The 14,812-nt window shown below is 50.0% G+C and overlaps 4 protein-coding genes across 5 annotated transcripts; 2 read left to right on the top strand and 2 right to left on the bottom strand.

Annotated features, from left to right (window-relative positions):
• LOC9634767 lies at positions 1–1,075 on the top strand. Its single transcript, XM_024684596.1, has 3 exons — positions 1–381; positions 497–607; positions 682–1,075. Exons 1-3 carry the CDS (start codon positions 55–57, stop codon positions 988–990), a joined length of 747 nt encoding a protein of 248 aa, XP_024540364.1. The 5' UTR covers positions 1–54; the 3' UTR covers positions 991–1,075.
• A 2,356-nt stretch (positions 1,076–3,431) lies between these two features.
• On the top strand, positions 3,432–5,353 carry LOC9634768 (heat stress transcription factor A-2b). Its single transcript, XM_002979378.2, has 2 exons — positions 3,432–3,859; positions 4,139–5,353. The coding sequence occupies exons 1-2, from the start codon at positions 3,581–3,583 to the stop codon at positions 5,237–5,239; spliced, it is 1,380 nt and encodes a 459-aa protein (XP_002979424.2). The 5' UTR covers positions 3,432–3,580; the 3' UTR covers positions 5,240–5,353.
• Positions 5,354–6,725: 1,372 nt separating this feature from the next.
• LOC9634156 (monosaccharide-sensing protein 2) lies at positions 6,726–9,804 on the bottom strand. 2 transcript variants are annotated; one of them, XM_024684511.1, is made up of 6 exons: positions 9,462–9,804; positions 8,669–9,235; positions 7,641–8,611; positions 7,384–7,571; positions 6,875–7,325; positions 6,726–6,823 (listed from the first exon to the last, which is right to left on the bottom strand). In XM_024684511.1, the coding sequence occupies exons 1-5, from the start codon at positions 9,538–9,540 to the stop codon at positions 6,881–6,883; spliced, it is 2,250 nt and encodes a 749-aa protein (XP_024540279.1). In that variant the 5' UTR covers positions 9,541–9,804; the 3' UTR covers positions 6,726–6,823; positions 6,875–6,880. The 2 variants fall into 2 exon arrangements, with proteins under 2 accessions (XP_024540279.1, XP_024540278.1); XM_024684510.1 differs by having other exon boundaries at positions 6,726–7,325.
• Positions 9,805–10,109: 305 nt separating this feature from the next.
• Positions 10,110–14,732, bottom strand: LOC9634769 (ABC transporter B family member 4). Its single transcript, XM_024684597.1, has 12 exons — positions 14,375–14,732; positions 14,258–14,312; positions 14,027–14,202; positions 13,751–13,972; positions 13,449–13,687; positions 12,866–13,391; positions 12,539–12,812; positions 11,790–12,486; positions 11,510–11,738; positions 11,191–11,457; positions 10,863–11,126; positions 10,110–10,807 (listed from the first exon to the last, which is right to left on the bottom strand). Exons 1-12 carry the CDS (start codon positions 14,627–14,629, stop codon positions 10,166–10,168), a joined length of 3,846 nt encoding a protein of 1,281 aa, XP_024540365.1. The 5' UTR covers positions 14,630–14,732; the 3' UTR covers positions 10,110–10,165.
• Positions 14,733–14,812: the final 80 nt, after the last annotated feature.

Below are 14,812 nucleotides of genomic sequence, written 5' to 3' on the forward strand. Positions count from 1 at the left end.
TTAATTCTTTATCAATGTCTTAACCCTATTCTCAGCTCTAGTGAGTGTGTGTTTATGGCGATTCTTCCATGGGGGAGGAGCGCGGCGAGGTTCCTCCTTTTGGCGCTAGGCCTGGCGGTGGCGCTGCTGGAATCGATCAATGCGGCCGTGGACACGAACCCGGTGTTCAATCCGTGTGGCGACACTAGGGTTCAGGTTCTGGATGGATTCACGTTTGGATTGGCGTTCAGCAGCAACTCCTCCTTCTTCCTCGGCCGCTCCCAGCTCTCGCCCTGCGATCGCCGCTTGAGCAATCTCTACAGCGGCCGGATCGCGGCGTTCCGGCCAAGGGTCGACGAGATCAGCTTGCTCACTGTCAACGATACCAGCACCCTCAATGCTGTAAGTCGCTCGCATCTCTTGCGGATCTGGCTGGATCAATGGGAACTTCGTGTGAAATTGTTCTTGGTTTTCTCGCCGTTCTTTGTTTGTTCTCACTGCGTAGCGATCTTTTCAGGACAATGGAAACGAACTCTACATGGTCAGCTACGCGGGGAGCCGATTCGGTGCCAGATCCAAGCCACATTTCGTCGGAGACAACGAGAAGATCGTCACAAGTTTCACCCTGGTCAGCTTCTCTTGCAAGAAGATCAAACAGGATCTTTATAAACATCTCGCGCCCCTCTTTCCCTGTTCTTCCAGGTGCTCGAGTTCCGCAAGGGCCGATTGATCAACATGCTCTGGAAGGGCAACGATTGCAAGTCGTGCTCCGACGGCCGCGACGATTTCGTGTGCCTCAAGAGCGGCGACTGCGCCGTTCGTCTCTCGCATTGCAGGCATCGCGGCGGCCGAGTGGATTGCAGCATTGGGATCACTGTCACCTTCTCTGGGACTGACAAGAACAACGTTGTTCTAAACACCTGGTACCAAGTCGCCAAGCTCCAGCAATACTCCCTCTACAACCTCTACTCGAATCTCAAAAGCTCCGTGTGGAGCCAACTCTTCTTCTAGCGTTCTAGCGTTTTCTCTTTTGGTTATTTGTATTTTGTGCTTAACAATGATATACTCTATATATCTAACCTACTATTTGTGCTAACCAATTGAAAGAAACCATGCCGCCAAGATATGTCCGCTGGCCCGCAAATGTAGGACAGAATATTAGAGTGATATTCTTTAGGCGGGTGGTCGAATATTCTGGAGCAGAGCATTGTGCCAAAGCTTTAAAATTGCATCTGCTTATGCATTTGAGTTTCAAATGATTACTTTTGATATTTTGTGGAAACAATGCTGCTCTTAAGGAGAATGTGATACACCTTTGCTCAACTGGTGAGAGTATTGGAGTATCATGGCCAGCACCCTTTGCAACCCCTACACACTATTTCTTCTAGTAGCCAGCAGCACCAGTGGTGAGCAGCAGCAAGTGGCAAAACGGCTCACCAGATCATCAAAACAGTTTACTATAATCCGTGGGTCTCATGCTTCTTGGTACCTTGTAATGAACGAATGAATGAAAACAAATCTTTTGTTGATTCAAACAAGATTCCTGGTTGATGAGGGAGGCAGCATTTATGAGGTAGCTCATGACTTGGTCTAGGGTTGCAAATATTCTTTTCCAATTGAGATATAATTCCCTCAACTAAAGGTCCACATGACAAACTGTATGGAAGAAAATGAAGCAACTAAATCTTTTGGTTGCAACAAGGTGCCATTGGGATCATGATCTGGAATCTGGTATGTTCCCGATCTAGATGAACACAATACAATACCTTCTGAACCTGATGGGCCAAAGAATTATGCGAGAGAATTATGCTACCATTGACCTTGCAGACACAACTGGACAAGGGTAGTGGCAAAAACTTTGCTTGTGAACTACACATCGTGGAATGGATCTTGACACTCTGCTTGATGAAAACATTGCCTATGTCCCAGCACACTGGCTTGAATGAGCATTTGAATGGTGGCTCCAAGGTGCGGATCAAGATCCACCACGGTCAACAAGGATCGGACAATTACTATTGACCCATGGGACGGAAACATCGCAGAATTTTGGCACGATACAGAACAGGCTACCACCATCTTCACTCTGAGCTCGGCACTTGGGACATATGCAAAGTGCCATGGGAGGGACGAATTTGCTACTTATGCGCTCAAGCGATCAAAACTGTCGAATTTGTCCAAGATTGCATAGCTTACGACCAACAGCGAGCTGCAGAACCACTCCTCGACTTCCCAATTCTACTTCAACACAAAAGAACACATTTGACTCGGCAAATACAACACACCTCCACAAAGAGGTGCTGGCCATCCTTGAACCACACCGTTGCCAACTTCAAACGAAACTCTAACACCATCTGCTTCAAGCTAAGACATCTCCTACATTCCACCTCCAACTTGAAGATCACCATCATTCCTGTTGTTGTGATCAACTCGACCGTTTTCGTGAGATTTACGGACTGGCCAGTAGAGCACAAAAGAAAACAACACCCGATGAAGGCAGCGGTTTTGCACGATGTCCTTCTGATTGCGGGCCAAGCTAGTTAACATCCGTCTCAGAAAAGCCAAAGTAAAAGGATTGCGTCCCTTGACCACGCTTGACAGGGGCTTGACAACAAACTGGACAGAAGAGTCCTGTAGCAGTGTTTTTCTAACATTAAAAAAAAAAAAAACAAACAATTCCACCTAGAATGAAACGAAACGAAACGATTTTAGAAGTCACTTTGGAACTCTTTTCACACTCCATTGCATAAAATATTCTTGAACCTCAAAATTACATTTGATCACAACAACAGGAATTGCCATGGCTTCAGACATGAGCTCCAAAGATGGCAGCCTCACCGCAAGCGATGGCTCTGTGTTCATGCTGAAACGTAGAAAACCCGTAGACATCTCACGACGACCTTAGAAGTCACTGGGTAACTCAGCATTCAAACTCCTACTGCACTGAAATAATTATGCCCATTCAACTTCATGCGTTCTTTCTCTGACTTTCTGCTTTCACTTTAGTCCACTTTAGTCCATACAATGGATGGGTCAACCCGTCCATCAAAGATTTTAGTTTCTCCCCTAAAGTATATCCCTGCCACCCAAGCGATCCAAGTGTGTTCTTGCTGATCCTCCACTGCTGCTGGAAACACGCTCTTGCTGCTTGAGTTTAGCCATGACTTGCAAACCACAGAGACACCTTGCGTACCCGGCGGCTAAGCTCTGTCATGGCGCGAGCCGATCAATGGAGACTTGCATGCATAGACCTGTCACTCCCATGTCTTCCCTCCCGTGCTACCCGCCCATTGGCATCCAAAAGCATGTATACCGCTATTGTGCTAGGTTTTTTCTGTAACGGACGTTTGAGATCTTGACACGTGCGCAACTGTGCCGCCAAGATATTTCCACGTATCGCGGTCGGGAGATATTTGCATCCAGCTAATGTCTTAGGGTTCTAGCGGGTGCGAGAATATTCTAGAGACTTCCTATGCAACATGAATCGCCATAGCTCGCATAGGTATATAATGGCTCCGCCTCTCCCGGGGAGGAGGGAAATTTTTCTAGGGTCTGGGACATCGTCGCGCAGGTATAGCGATCGTCGCGCGGATGATCTGTTGGAATGGATTCGCCGGCGTGGAGTGAGGGAATGCAGGAATCCGGCTTGAGGAGCGCCGCTTCGCCGCAGCCGCTGGAAGCGCTCCAGGGCAATGCGCCGCCCCCATTTCTCACGAAGACATACGACATGGTGGACGATCCGGCCACGAATGGGATAATCTCGTGGAGCGCGACCAACAACAGCTTCGTGGTGTGGAATCCGCCCGAGTTCTCGCGCGATCTCCTTCCCAGGTACTTCAAGCACAGCAATTACTCGAGCTTTGTGAGGCAGCTCAACACATATGTAAGTCTTTTGTGTGGGCGATCCCATTGGGAAATTTTCTCTCCAATGCCATAGTACCTGCATTCTTGCTTTGCTTGCTAGGACATTGTCTTCTCTTCGTCTTGTAGCTCCTGTTCTTGTTCTTGGATTTTCTTTCTCTTTGCTAGATCCTCATCTTTCTAGAATGGTCAGACAGTACCTAGAGTGAAAGCTTCTCATTTGTTTTCTTCCGTCTTTAGTCATAGCCATCGTTTTGTTTTGCTTGCTTTGATTCTTACCTCGTATTTCTTCACGTTCCAGGGGTTCAAGAAGGTCGATCCCGACCGATGGGAATTCGCAAACGAGGACTTTCTCCGGGGCCAGAAGTCTCTACTCAAGAACATCCACCGCCGCCGAAACGTCGGCGGAACGAGCAGCGGCAGCCCGAGATCGTCGCCCAGTATCAGCACCGTGGTGGCCGAACAGCAGCCGTGCGTGGAAGTTGGCCAGTTTGGAGGCGTCGAGGGCGAGGTGGAGCGGCTGCGCCGCGATCGAAACATGCTCATGGTGGAGCTGGTCCGGATGCGGCAGCAGCAAATCCTCACGCAGCGCGGCATGCAGCAAATGATGCAGCGCCTCCAGGTGACGGAGCAGCGGCAGCAGCAGATGATGTCCTTCCTGGCCAAGGCGATGCAAAACCCGGCCTTCCTCTCGCAGCTCCTCCAGCAGCAAGAGCAGGCCGAGCAGATCCTAGGCGCACAGGAGCAGCAGCAGCAGCAGCACAAGCAGCAGCAGCAGGAGCTTGCCTCGAGTTCCAAGGTGAAGAAGAAGCGGAGAACTCCCCGGGGATCTATGGTGAAGTATCCAAACTTGCTCATGGCTAGCGTTAGAGAGTCTAGTGGCACTAGCTCGTCGTCATCGTCGGGTACTTCGGGCTCCAATATGGTGATTGACTTGTTTCCCTCGTCTGTTGATGGCTTGGAGGCCGCGGAGGATGATCTCGGTGGCCACCGGGTGATTGACGGGATGATCCCAGGGGTGATTGACGGAATGATCCCCGCCGCCAAGGCGAAAGGTGGCGGTGGCGGTGGTAGCAGGGATCCAGGACTCGAGAGGATCGGCTCGAGCGGCAGTGGAGTTTTTGGTGCTCCGGATTCCAGCTTGGGTGATGATAGTGGTAGCATGGCTTTCGAGGTGGATCCGGCAGGGGAGATCGATGAGAGCAGCCTCTTGTCGAGTGATTTCTTCTGGGAGCAAATACTCCTGGGGAAGATCGAGGAGGAGAGCGTCGGGGGGGCCGAGCAAGGAGGAGGTGGAGACGAGGAGGAGGACGAGGATGATACTGGTGTGGATGTAGACCAGCTCGTTGCCAGGCTCGAGAATGGGAGGCTATCGCCCGGCAAGGAAAAGTACCCGGGATGATCATCGCGAGAATCCAGCGTTCTCTTTGGTTGTTTCGTTCTTGACTCGTTCTCGCAATGTTCTGTATGACTTTTTTTGCGTTGACTATAAACATGATCGACTACTTTAAACTAAGATTGACCGGGTCCATTCAAGCATAGACGCGTCGCACTGCTAGCCTCACACGTGTCGAAATCCTTACCCCTTTCGCAGACACGTGTCGCCACGTTCGCAGACAGCTGGCTCCATCCAAGAGAACACGTGGCGCAAATCCTACCGTCGCATTTAATAAAACCAGTTTCATGCGCATTCAATGGCCGCTACGGGAACTCTGCCAAGGCTCGGAGCTTTTGCCTGAAGAATCCGATGGTGGAGCTCGCAACCAGCACTGCGATCTTACTGCAAGAGCTGCCCAAGGAGAGGCCACTTGTGTTAGCAAGACGATCGATCGATCGATCGATCGCTAGAGCATACCTGTCTATGGGATCATAGTAGTCGTCATCGTCTTGGTTGAGCACCACGGGATAGCTTTGATCTTGCTGCTGGTAGCAGGGCTTGCGCGGAGAGAGGGCGGGGAGATTGCCGATGGCCACGCCGCAAACGTCACACGAGGAGTTCCCTCGGATGCTAAACCACCGCACCGCGCAGTCGACATGAGCAATGGCAAGCTCACCTTTGCAAGCGCAGTCCATTTGGATCCACTCCTCCTGCTCCACGCCCATCAGGCAAATCCGGCAGGACTGTGACACTCGAGGCTCATCTCGAGACTCGAGACTCCCTGTGCGAGAAAAAAAAAAAAAGGAGCTATCTAAAGAACTCGCAAAAATGAATGGAACTTAAGAAGAGCGAACCTGGGATCCTTGCAAGGCCCGACTGCTCGACGAGGATGTGGCTTCTCAAGCTGATGGTGTCCATGACAAATTCATCCCATGCGTCCTTCCACCATCGTCATGTGGGATTGAGTCGTTCGAGAGTCGCTTCGCCTTGTGTGCTCGGTGGGTGAGCGAGGCGCAATGAATTTCTGTAACAAAAGAAGAACTGTTTTAACTGAAGAACCAAAAATAAAAGCTGTAACGGCGCATAATGAAGAACCAAGGACAGCAGAATCGCAGACTAGAGCAGGGAGAGATATATTACCAGCAATCTCTCCTTATTTCGCATCTTCCGCGTCGTCTTCTCCTAGCTGCGAGATTAAGTTGCTAAGTTTGTAGAACAAGAAGAGAAAAAGCAAAGTTCTCACCTCCCTGGCTTCCTGGCTTGAAAGTTACTACTGGTAAGATTTGTCCATAGCGACAATCCTGCACGAAAAACAGCAGCTCCATGTTAAAAACCAACAAACTCTCTTTTGCTTTTGAAAGCTCGGTACCTTTTTCTTTGCCAAAGTACAAAAGCCTTCTTTCACAAGAAAGCGAGTTTTGCTGCACAGAGAGATCGCATGGATAGAGCTCCCACCTGCCTGTGATTAATGTCAGGAAGAAGAGGATTGACTTACCCAGACCAGACTATAAATCAAGAATCAATCATCGTTTTCTTATTTCGTTACTATATGTACGAACATACGTAAACTCCCTAAACTCGAGTGAAAAAGATGTGTTTCCATCTTTCCTGGATAAACTATGCACAAGTTAAAACCGAAAACTCTCCAGTGCAAGTTACCTGCGCCTAAGTTGACGATTTCTTGGCTTCGAGGCGATCGGTCATAGCGAAGAACTCCGAGATGACTTCCAAAGGCAGCCCTTTCGTTTCCGGGACCTTGAGGAAGATGAAAATCCACGACACGAGACAAACCAATGCGAACAGGCTGAAGACTCCTCCCAGGCCAAGTCGGACGAGGAGAATCGGGAAGAGGTACGTGACGATGATGTTGCACACCCAGAATGTGGCCTGGCACATTGCTATGCAGAGGCCACGGACCCTTGTTGGAAATATCTCCGAGCACAGGATGTTTGGGATCGGCCCAAATCCCATCACGAACGAGCAAGCGTAGAGCGTCACGCTGAGGAAGGAAATGACTGCCTGAACGAGCCCGGCACGGAGGTAGTTGTTTGAGAATGTCACGGCCACCAGTGCCAGCAACAACACCGGAAGCGTTGAAAGCAGCAACTGCCTGTTAAACCAAAGCGTCAAATCTCAAAAGCCTCGTGCTAGCGAAAGCATCTACTCACCGACGGCCAGAATGGTCCATCAAGCGCATGGCCAACACAATGCATGGAAGCATGAGCAAGGACGTGGCGGCACTTCCTAGTATAGACGCCGAGTTCGCGTTGATACCAGCGTCCGAGAGTAAAACAGCTAGTCCAGATTGCTGGAGAATCTGTGGAATGAAGTAGAGCACAGCGTTGATGCCACTAAACTGCAAATAACGAGAAGCAAAAGCTCGGATACATCAAGGGCGAAACTTAAGAAAGAAAAAAAATCATACCTGCTGTAAGACTTGCAAGCTCAAGCCAACGATAAGAGCTCTTTTGACGCCGCCAACAAATATGTCCGACCACGCAGGCCCGCTCGTAGCTGTCTGCGTAGGATGAAGCATGGCAGGGCCAACTGGAGCCTCACCGATGATATCCCTCATCGACTGCGCTGGGTGTCCAATTATGGCTGCTGCTGGAATAGAGTCCCCTTCGGCAATTCCTGGTAACGATGCCGTAGATCCAACAATTCGGCCAGACGCGTCCACTGCCTCCTGCAGCAAGAAAACTCTTCTGAAGCCGCCTTCCTCTGTATGCCCCGTTCCCTGCTCGGGCTCAGACCATTGCCAGGCCAGTTGCCATCCACCTCCGATTCCCACACTTCCAAGAGACTCCGGCATGCTTCCATGGTGCATACTGCCACGAGAAACCAGATTGCTTCTACTTCCTCGTCTTTCCGGCACTGTTTCATGTCCCTGTTCCACGTCCTCAAAGGCTCCCGAGTTGTCCCTGCTTGACACGCCAGACCGCTTGTGAAGTAGCGGCGCTTCGAGGTTCGACTCGTCGAGATTTCCCACCACCCCTTCTTCCATGTCTGACTCGTAGCCATTATCGCGTGGCTTGTCCTCCTCTTCCTTGAAATGTGGCTCCTCGGGATAATCACGCTCGTGTCCTTCAACGGCTTGGTGGTGTTCCTGAGTCTGCTGTACACTTCCGATAAGTTGCACAAGAGGATCCATGAGATGGACGCTCTTCATGCTGAAGCTGGGGAAGGTTGGCACAAGCGAGTGGCCAGCCGGTTCTTCTACGACTGGGGTGGCAATCCACGCGATACCTTCCTCGGGTGAGTAAAGCTTGATTTGAGACTCGTGTTTTTGCGGGACACCGTTTTCGAGCACGTCTTCCGGTGCGGGTTTGAGTAGCCACTCCTCGAGTGATGCCTCACCACCGACACCGAGACCCTCGACAAGAAGAGCGAGCTCCGCTGTCAAACAAAGGATCAGTCACGAGACAAAAAAGAAGTCACAAAGCGAGTACTTGCCTGAAACGTCGTCTCTGTCGCGTAGCCGCTGTAGAACATACTTAGCTTCCAGCATCCGGCCTTTGCTTACGAGCCACCTTGGCGATTCGGGCAAGTAAAATATCACCAGCGCCAGGTACAGAAGAGCTGGGATGAGCAAAACTCCCAGCATCATTCTCCAGCTGGGATCCGCCGTTAGCGACAGGAAGAACACCATAATGTACACGACGAACAGCCCGCCAGATCCCAGGAGCTGTGGAAAAGTTGCCAACTGCCCTCGGATCTCCGACGGAGCCGTCTCAGCGATGTAAATCGGGACGATGGTCACGACCAGTCCAATGCCAGTCCCCACGAGAAACCGGCTGGCGATGAGCGCGTAGACGCTTGGCGACCAGAGCATAGCGCACGAGCTTACTGAGAAAAGTGCCGACGATAAGATGAGCATCAGCTTCCTTCCAAGCCAGTCCGCCCCTGGGCCAGCACAGACTGTGCTACATACAGCTCCAAGGAGCGTGGAAGCCACAACGAAGCCTTCAATAGTGGGCTTGTCTTCCAAATGGAACTCTGGCTTGATATAAAGCAGTGCACCTAAGATCAAGACGTTAGTGACAAGAAGAAATTATTCGAGAAAATCGCAAAGAAAAACACGAGACGATGGTTTTAAACGAAGCAAGAAGTGGAAACAGAAAAGCTAGCAAGATCAAGAGATAGTGACAAGAATAAAACATTCGAGAAAGCAAAATCGCAAAGAAAACATGAAACAAAAAAAAATGGATGCCATACAAAAAGCTGGCTTGAATGTTTGATCACTCACCGGCGATGGCGCCATTGTCCCAGCCCTGGAGAAGATTTCCAAGCGCAGCTGCCAATGCGATTTTTGTAGCGCCTTGCATTTGACGCGACAAGGAGAGAAGGAGAAGCTAGCTCAAGAACCCTAAGCCCTGGCGAGAAGAAAAGCGCTGCTCAATCGATGAAGATCGGGATTGCGTGGCTGCATTATCCGCGCTCCTCCATCGCAAGAACGCGAAAACCTGGCGGTGGATCGATGGATGGAAGAATCGCTGGATCGAAATATTCCAAGCAGGAAGAAGAGACTCCGTGAGCGTGTCGACGATCTGAAGGCTGCCCTAGCATCGAAACAAAATACTTCCTCGGGACAAAGAGAGGTGGCATCACACCTTGGTTCGCGGTGAGGCATATTCTCGTCCGACCACGTGTCTGCCCAGCATTTGCGTGACACGTGGATATCTTCCGACGTGGCACTATTCCATTGCGCCGCATGGCCGGATATTTGTTCTTTTCCGAATAGTCTGGACTCTATAGCGTCGCGCCAAAATGACCGCCCAGAACGAATCATAGCCGTAGTCACCTGGAAATAGAAAATCCCTACCGTTGGATTCATAGTTTAATAAGAGCCGTCAGATTCATTCATTTCATTCATTTCCCACCACCGACAGATTAATAAACCCACAAAACTCTACCGTTGGATTCATAGTTTAAATAATAGCCGTGGGATGTCTAAGCCGCGGCATGGAGCTTGACGAGCGAGGCGTAAGCTCCTCCCTCGACGTGCACCAAGTCCGAGTGCTTCCCTTTCTCGACGATCGATCCATTCTTCACCACCGCGATCATGTCCGCATTGACGATCGTCGTGAGCCTGTGCGCGACGACGATGGTTGTTCTGTCCACCATGATCCGGTCGAGCGCCGCCTGGACAACGTGCTCCGACTCGGCATCGAGAGCGCTGGTGGCTTCGTCCAGCAGCAAGATCTTGGGCTGCTTGATGATAGCCCTGGCGATGGCGATCCGCTGCTTCTGTCCACCCGAGAGTTGGATTCCTCGCTCGCCAACCTGTGTGTTGTAGCCGTCTGGGAGGCTCGTGATGAACTCGTGAGCGTTGGAGGCCACCGCAGCGTTCACTACCTCCTCGTCGGTCACAGTGCCGTCCTTTCCATACGAGATGTTTGAGCGGATGGTTCCGGTGAAGAGAATCGGCTCTTGGCTGACAAGACCGATTTGTTGGCGAAGCCATCGTAGCTGGAGCTTTCGGATGTCGACGCCGTCGACCAAGATGTGGCCTCCATCGGGATCGTAGAATCGCTCTAGGAGATAAATCACTGTTGATTTCCCACAGCCACTTTCTCCGACTAGAGCCAATGTCTGAGGCAAGAAACTCGAAGTAAGAAAACAAAAAAAAGAGAGAGGAAAACACTACCTTCCCTGCTCGAACGGAGAAGCTCAGGTCGTGGAAAATCGGTACGTGAGACCTGGTAGGATACCGGAAGCTAACGTGCCGAAAGTCAATATGGCCTTTGAGATCCTCTAACTCCCTTCCTGAAGGGTCTGCTGCGTCGATCTTGGACTTCTTATCGATGGTAGCGAAGATCGAAGCGACGGAAGCTTTCACCTTTGAAAGATCTGGAGCTAGTCCCAGTGTCTGGGAGACACTAAGAGCAGTGAAGATGATAGCAAAGAACACCTGCCAGTGGAAAGAATATCATGAGCACCAAGAAGAAAACGAAAAGATGAAAACTTTCAAGGACCTTAAAAACGTTCTTAAATTCTGTCTTTCCCTGGCGGACGAGGCGGGCACCATACCAGAAGATGAGAGCTTGCGAACCGAACTGCACGAGAGTGGAGATGGCAAGACCAGCACCACTGATATATCCAATGCGAACAGTATTGGCGAGAGGCTTCTTGCACGATTGCTTGTACAGTTCCAGCATCTTCTTCTCCGCACAAAACGATGCAACGGTGCGAATGTTGCTCACTGCGCTCGTTGCAATTCGGCTCGCTTCTTGGTACGTGGTCTAAAAGAAAACGCTCACAGATTAAACAAGATAGAAGCAGGAAAATGTCTACCTTGGCGTCAGCGCTAAAGCCCGTCATCAACCTGACTTGGAGAAGGCCGACAATGCTCAGAACAGGCACCATTCCCAGGATGAGAAGAGCTAGCTGCCAGTCTGCAGTGAATGCAATTACAAGCCCCGCAACAACGGTTGATCCATTTTGCACGGCCAAGGACAAAGAGTCTCCTACCATTCCTCGAACACTAGCAGCATCCGACGAAAGCCGTGCACCGATGGCACCACTGATCAACGCAAAAGTTAAGCTGGATTGGAGACTTAAAGATGAAATGTACCTTGAGTTCTCCGGTGTATCAAACCACGAGACTTCCTGTCGGATGATATTTGAAAAAGTTATTTGCCTGATACGATTAACCAGCCTGCTACCCGCTATTGAAAATGAGAATAAGTTAGAAGGACAAACGACGATGCTGCCAGCAGCCATCACGACGAACATCAGCGCCCAGAAGTTTGAGTCGGTTTGGAGTTTGTGTGTGTCGAGCTCGAAGAACGTGGCCAGCATACTCGATAGTAACAGACTGTAGGCTGGAAAAATTATTCCGTGAGCGACTGCGGCCACTGATCCGAAAATAAGTATCGGAAGTTCTGGCCTGTTTAGAGCTGCAACTCGAAATATGGAGACATCCTTGGGCTCCGCATCCCTGCCCGCTTCAACGTCCTCGCTCGTCTCAGAGCGAAAGCAAAATAAGAAACGCTTTCGTCTGGGCTCGAGCTCCACAAACTCCATCTCGGGGGCGGCCCCGCCCGATCTCCTGATCGAGAATGACGTGCGGCTTTTTCTACTTCCAAAAGACCATCGTCCCGACCACCGTCCCGAAGAATTTTTGCTGCCGCTTCTACTCAGAGCCCGTTCATTTGGAGTTGCTACTTGATCGGGATCGACTGCTGGAGCACTTTCTTCGTGCACCTCTTGAAGTCGGATAAGTTGAGAGTATGCACCGTCGGGATTTTTAAGCAGCTCAACATGTGTACCTGGAAAAGATAGTCATCTAAGACACTGGCGCAGAAGACTCGGGATACGTACCTGACTCGATAATGGCTCCATCTTGTACCACAGATATGAGAGACGCATTCTTTACCGTAGAGAGACGATGAGCAACTACAACTGTTGTGCGGTCGACCATGATCCGGTCAAGAGCTTCTTGAACTACGTGCTCGGATTCAGCATCCAAGGCGCTCGTTGCTTCATCAAGTAGTAAAACACGAGGATTCTTTATAATAGCTCTAGCAATAGCGATGCGTTGTTTCTGTCCTCCAGATAACTGCGTTCCCTGCTCTCCAACTTGTGTGTCGAAGCCCTGTGAGAATTACTAGAGTTACTCAGGAAAAAAAACGATTTATCAAAACTTACTTCTGGCATCTTGTTGATGAATTTCGAAGCATTAGAGAGCTGGGCCGCAAGTAATATCTCTTCGTTCGTTGCACCATCTTTTCCATAAGCGATATTTGTTCTTATAGATGCACCGAATAGAACAGGCTCCTGGCTCACAAGCCCAATCTGACGTCTCAGCCACTGAATTTGTAGCGCTCTCACGTCGTAACCATCGAGAAGAATTTGACCTCCGCTTGGATCATAAAACCTCTCCAGCAAGCTTATAACAGTAGACTTTCCACTTCCACTTTCCCCCACCAAAGCAGCCGTTGTTCCAGCAGGTACCTTAAGGCAAAACTTTTTGAATATCTGAACCTCTGGCCTGGCTGGATAAGCAAAATCTACGTCTTGAAACTCGATATCTCCTTTGAGTGTTCCGGGCGTAATCCCACTCGTATCGAAAGAGTCAATCTGTGGTGTCCGGTTGATAACCTGAAACATTTTATATGCAGCAGCTCGACCGGCGGCAAACGCCCCGATACAAGGTGAAGCCTGACCCAAAGACCTGCACAAAAGGAATAAAAAGTTAACGCCAAAGCTTGAAAGCATATCAAACACTTACATTGCTCCTAGAAGAACGACAATGATTATATTCAGAACTGTACCCCCGCTATACCCCTCATTGATAATTAGCCTTGAGCCATACCATAACGCCAGAGCATAGCTGTTGAAGAACGTGAACAGAGCAAATCCCATCCCCAATCCAGAGACTAGACCCTGAAAAATGGTGGCCTTATATGCATCTTTCAAGGCACTGTTGTAGTCCTCCACAGCCTTAATCTCTCCTGTGAAAGATGCAACCTGATAGAAGCTTCAGATTGTTAGGAGAAATGTGATTACAGTGCAAAAAAATCCAAACCATACCGTTCTGATGCCACTGACAACTTGTTCTACTATATTTCCGGCCCTAGCGTACGCAACCTGACCCCTTCCAGCCATTTTCGAAACAAGTATAGCGAGTGTAGCTCCTGCAGCAACCAGCAGGGGCAAAGTCGACATCATCACGAGTGTAAGTTTCCATCCCTTGATAAAGGCCAGAGCAAATCCACCGACGAACGTTGTTACAAACCGTATGAACCTTCCTACCTGCGCAAGATAAAAACAATGAGCAACTTCCAAAAGAATGAAAAAGATCCAAACCTTCTCTCCAATGGCATCTTGGATCAAAACAGTGTCCCCCGACATACGCTCGATCACCTCCCCGGTATTCGTTTCTTTATCAAAAAACGAAACATCTTGACGTAAAGTTGCTTGCAGATAGAGACTCCTGATGCGAGTGGCTTGCCTTTCACCGGTGCAAATCCAGAAAGCAACCTCTGTATGGATATAAAAAACAGTGAGACCTCTTCAGAGGAAACAATCCATCCATACCACAAAATGATAAAACTGCTGCGCCAGCGCCAAGATAGAGGAATCTCACGGCGACCTGTTCGTCATAGTCAGCAAAAAGAAATCAAACGAACAAGAAAAAACAGATGAATCCCATACCTGAGAGACAGCATCGAAGAGCTTCCCCGGGTCGCCAAAATTGTTTCCAAACGCATTCGTGACTTGGCCCAGGATGAGAGTCATGAAGGGCATCGCGAGACCATTTCCAATCGCTCCCACGGTTCCCAGAAACATGAGAAGGTAGTCCAGCCTATCGGCAAATGTGAAGAGCTTGTAGAATGGTACCAATTGCTTGGAGGCATCGTCGTGGTGCTCACTCTGTCCGCCTCTAGCTGTGGCGTCCGGCCCATTCATCCCTGATCGCCCCAGAAACCACGAACCCAAGCCCGAATTTCAATCGCCCATGGCAAGCCTCCGGGAGTGATCAGAAAGCTGCCACAACAATCTCTCGGGAGCGTAGTTGCGCTCCACCTATTAGTCGTCGCGCATTGCAGATAGCGACAGTATACCAGCATATGTCCACAGAGATCTATGACC

This window comes from Selaginella moellendorffii, unplaced genomic scaffold, assembly GCF_000143415.4.
Source record: "Selaginella moellendorffii unplaced genomic scaffold, v1.0 SELMOscaffold_41, whole genome shotgun sequence".
NCBI lineage: Eukaryota > Viridiplantae > Streptophyta > Lycopodiopsida > Selaginellales > Selaginellaceae > Selaginella > Selaginella moellendorffii.

Bases quoted from the DNA above. Each gene is read 5' to 3' on its own strand.
- LOC9634156 (XM_024684511.1), bottom strand. From the start codon at position 9,540: ATGCAAGGCGCTACAAAAATCGCATTGGCAGCTGCGCTTGGAAATCTT. The intron at 9,236-9,461 runs GTGAGTGATCAA...TCTTGATCTTAG, and splicing joins GGACAATGGCGCCATCGCCG to GTGCACTGCTTTATATCAAG. The intron at 7,572-7,640 runs GTATGATTTTTT...CGTTATTTGCAG, and splicing joins GCTTGCAAGTCTTACAGCAG to TTTAGTGGCATCAACGCTGT.
- LOC9634767 (XM_024684596.1), top strand. From the start codon at position 55: ATGGCGATTCTTCCATGGGGGAGGAGCGCGGCGAGGTTCCTCCTTTTG. The intron at 382-496 runs GTAAGTCGCTCG...CGATCTTTTCAG, and splicing joins ATACCAGCACCCTCAATGCT to GACAATGGAAACGAACTCTA. The intron at 608-681 runs GTCAGCTTCTCT...CTGTTCTTCCAG, and splicing joins TCGTCACAAGTTTCACCCTG to GTGCTCGAGTTCCGCAAGGG.
- LOC9634769 (XM_024684597.1), bottom strand. From the start codon at position 14,629: ATGAATGGGCCGGACGCCACAGCTAGAGGCGGACAGAGTGAGCACCAC. The intron at 11,739-11,789 runs GTACATTTCATC...TGCGTTGATCAG, and splicing joins GATACACCGGAGAACTCAAG to TGGTGCCATCGGTGCACGGC. The intron at 11,458-11,509 runs GTAGACATTTTC...GTTTTCTTTTAG, and splicing joins GCTTTAGCGCTGACGCCAAG to ACCACGTACCAAGAAGCGAG.
- LOC9634768 (XM_002979378.2), top strand. From the start codon at position 3,581: ATGGATTCGCCGGCGTGGAGTGAGGGAATGCAGGAATCCGGCTTGAGG. The intron at 3,860-4,138 runs GTAAGTCTTTTG...TTCACGTTCCAG, and splicing joins TGAGGCAGCTCAACACATAT to GGGTTCAAGAAGGTCGATCC.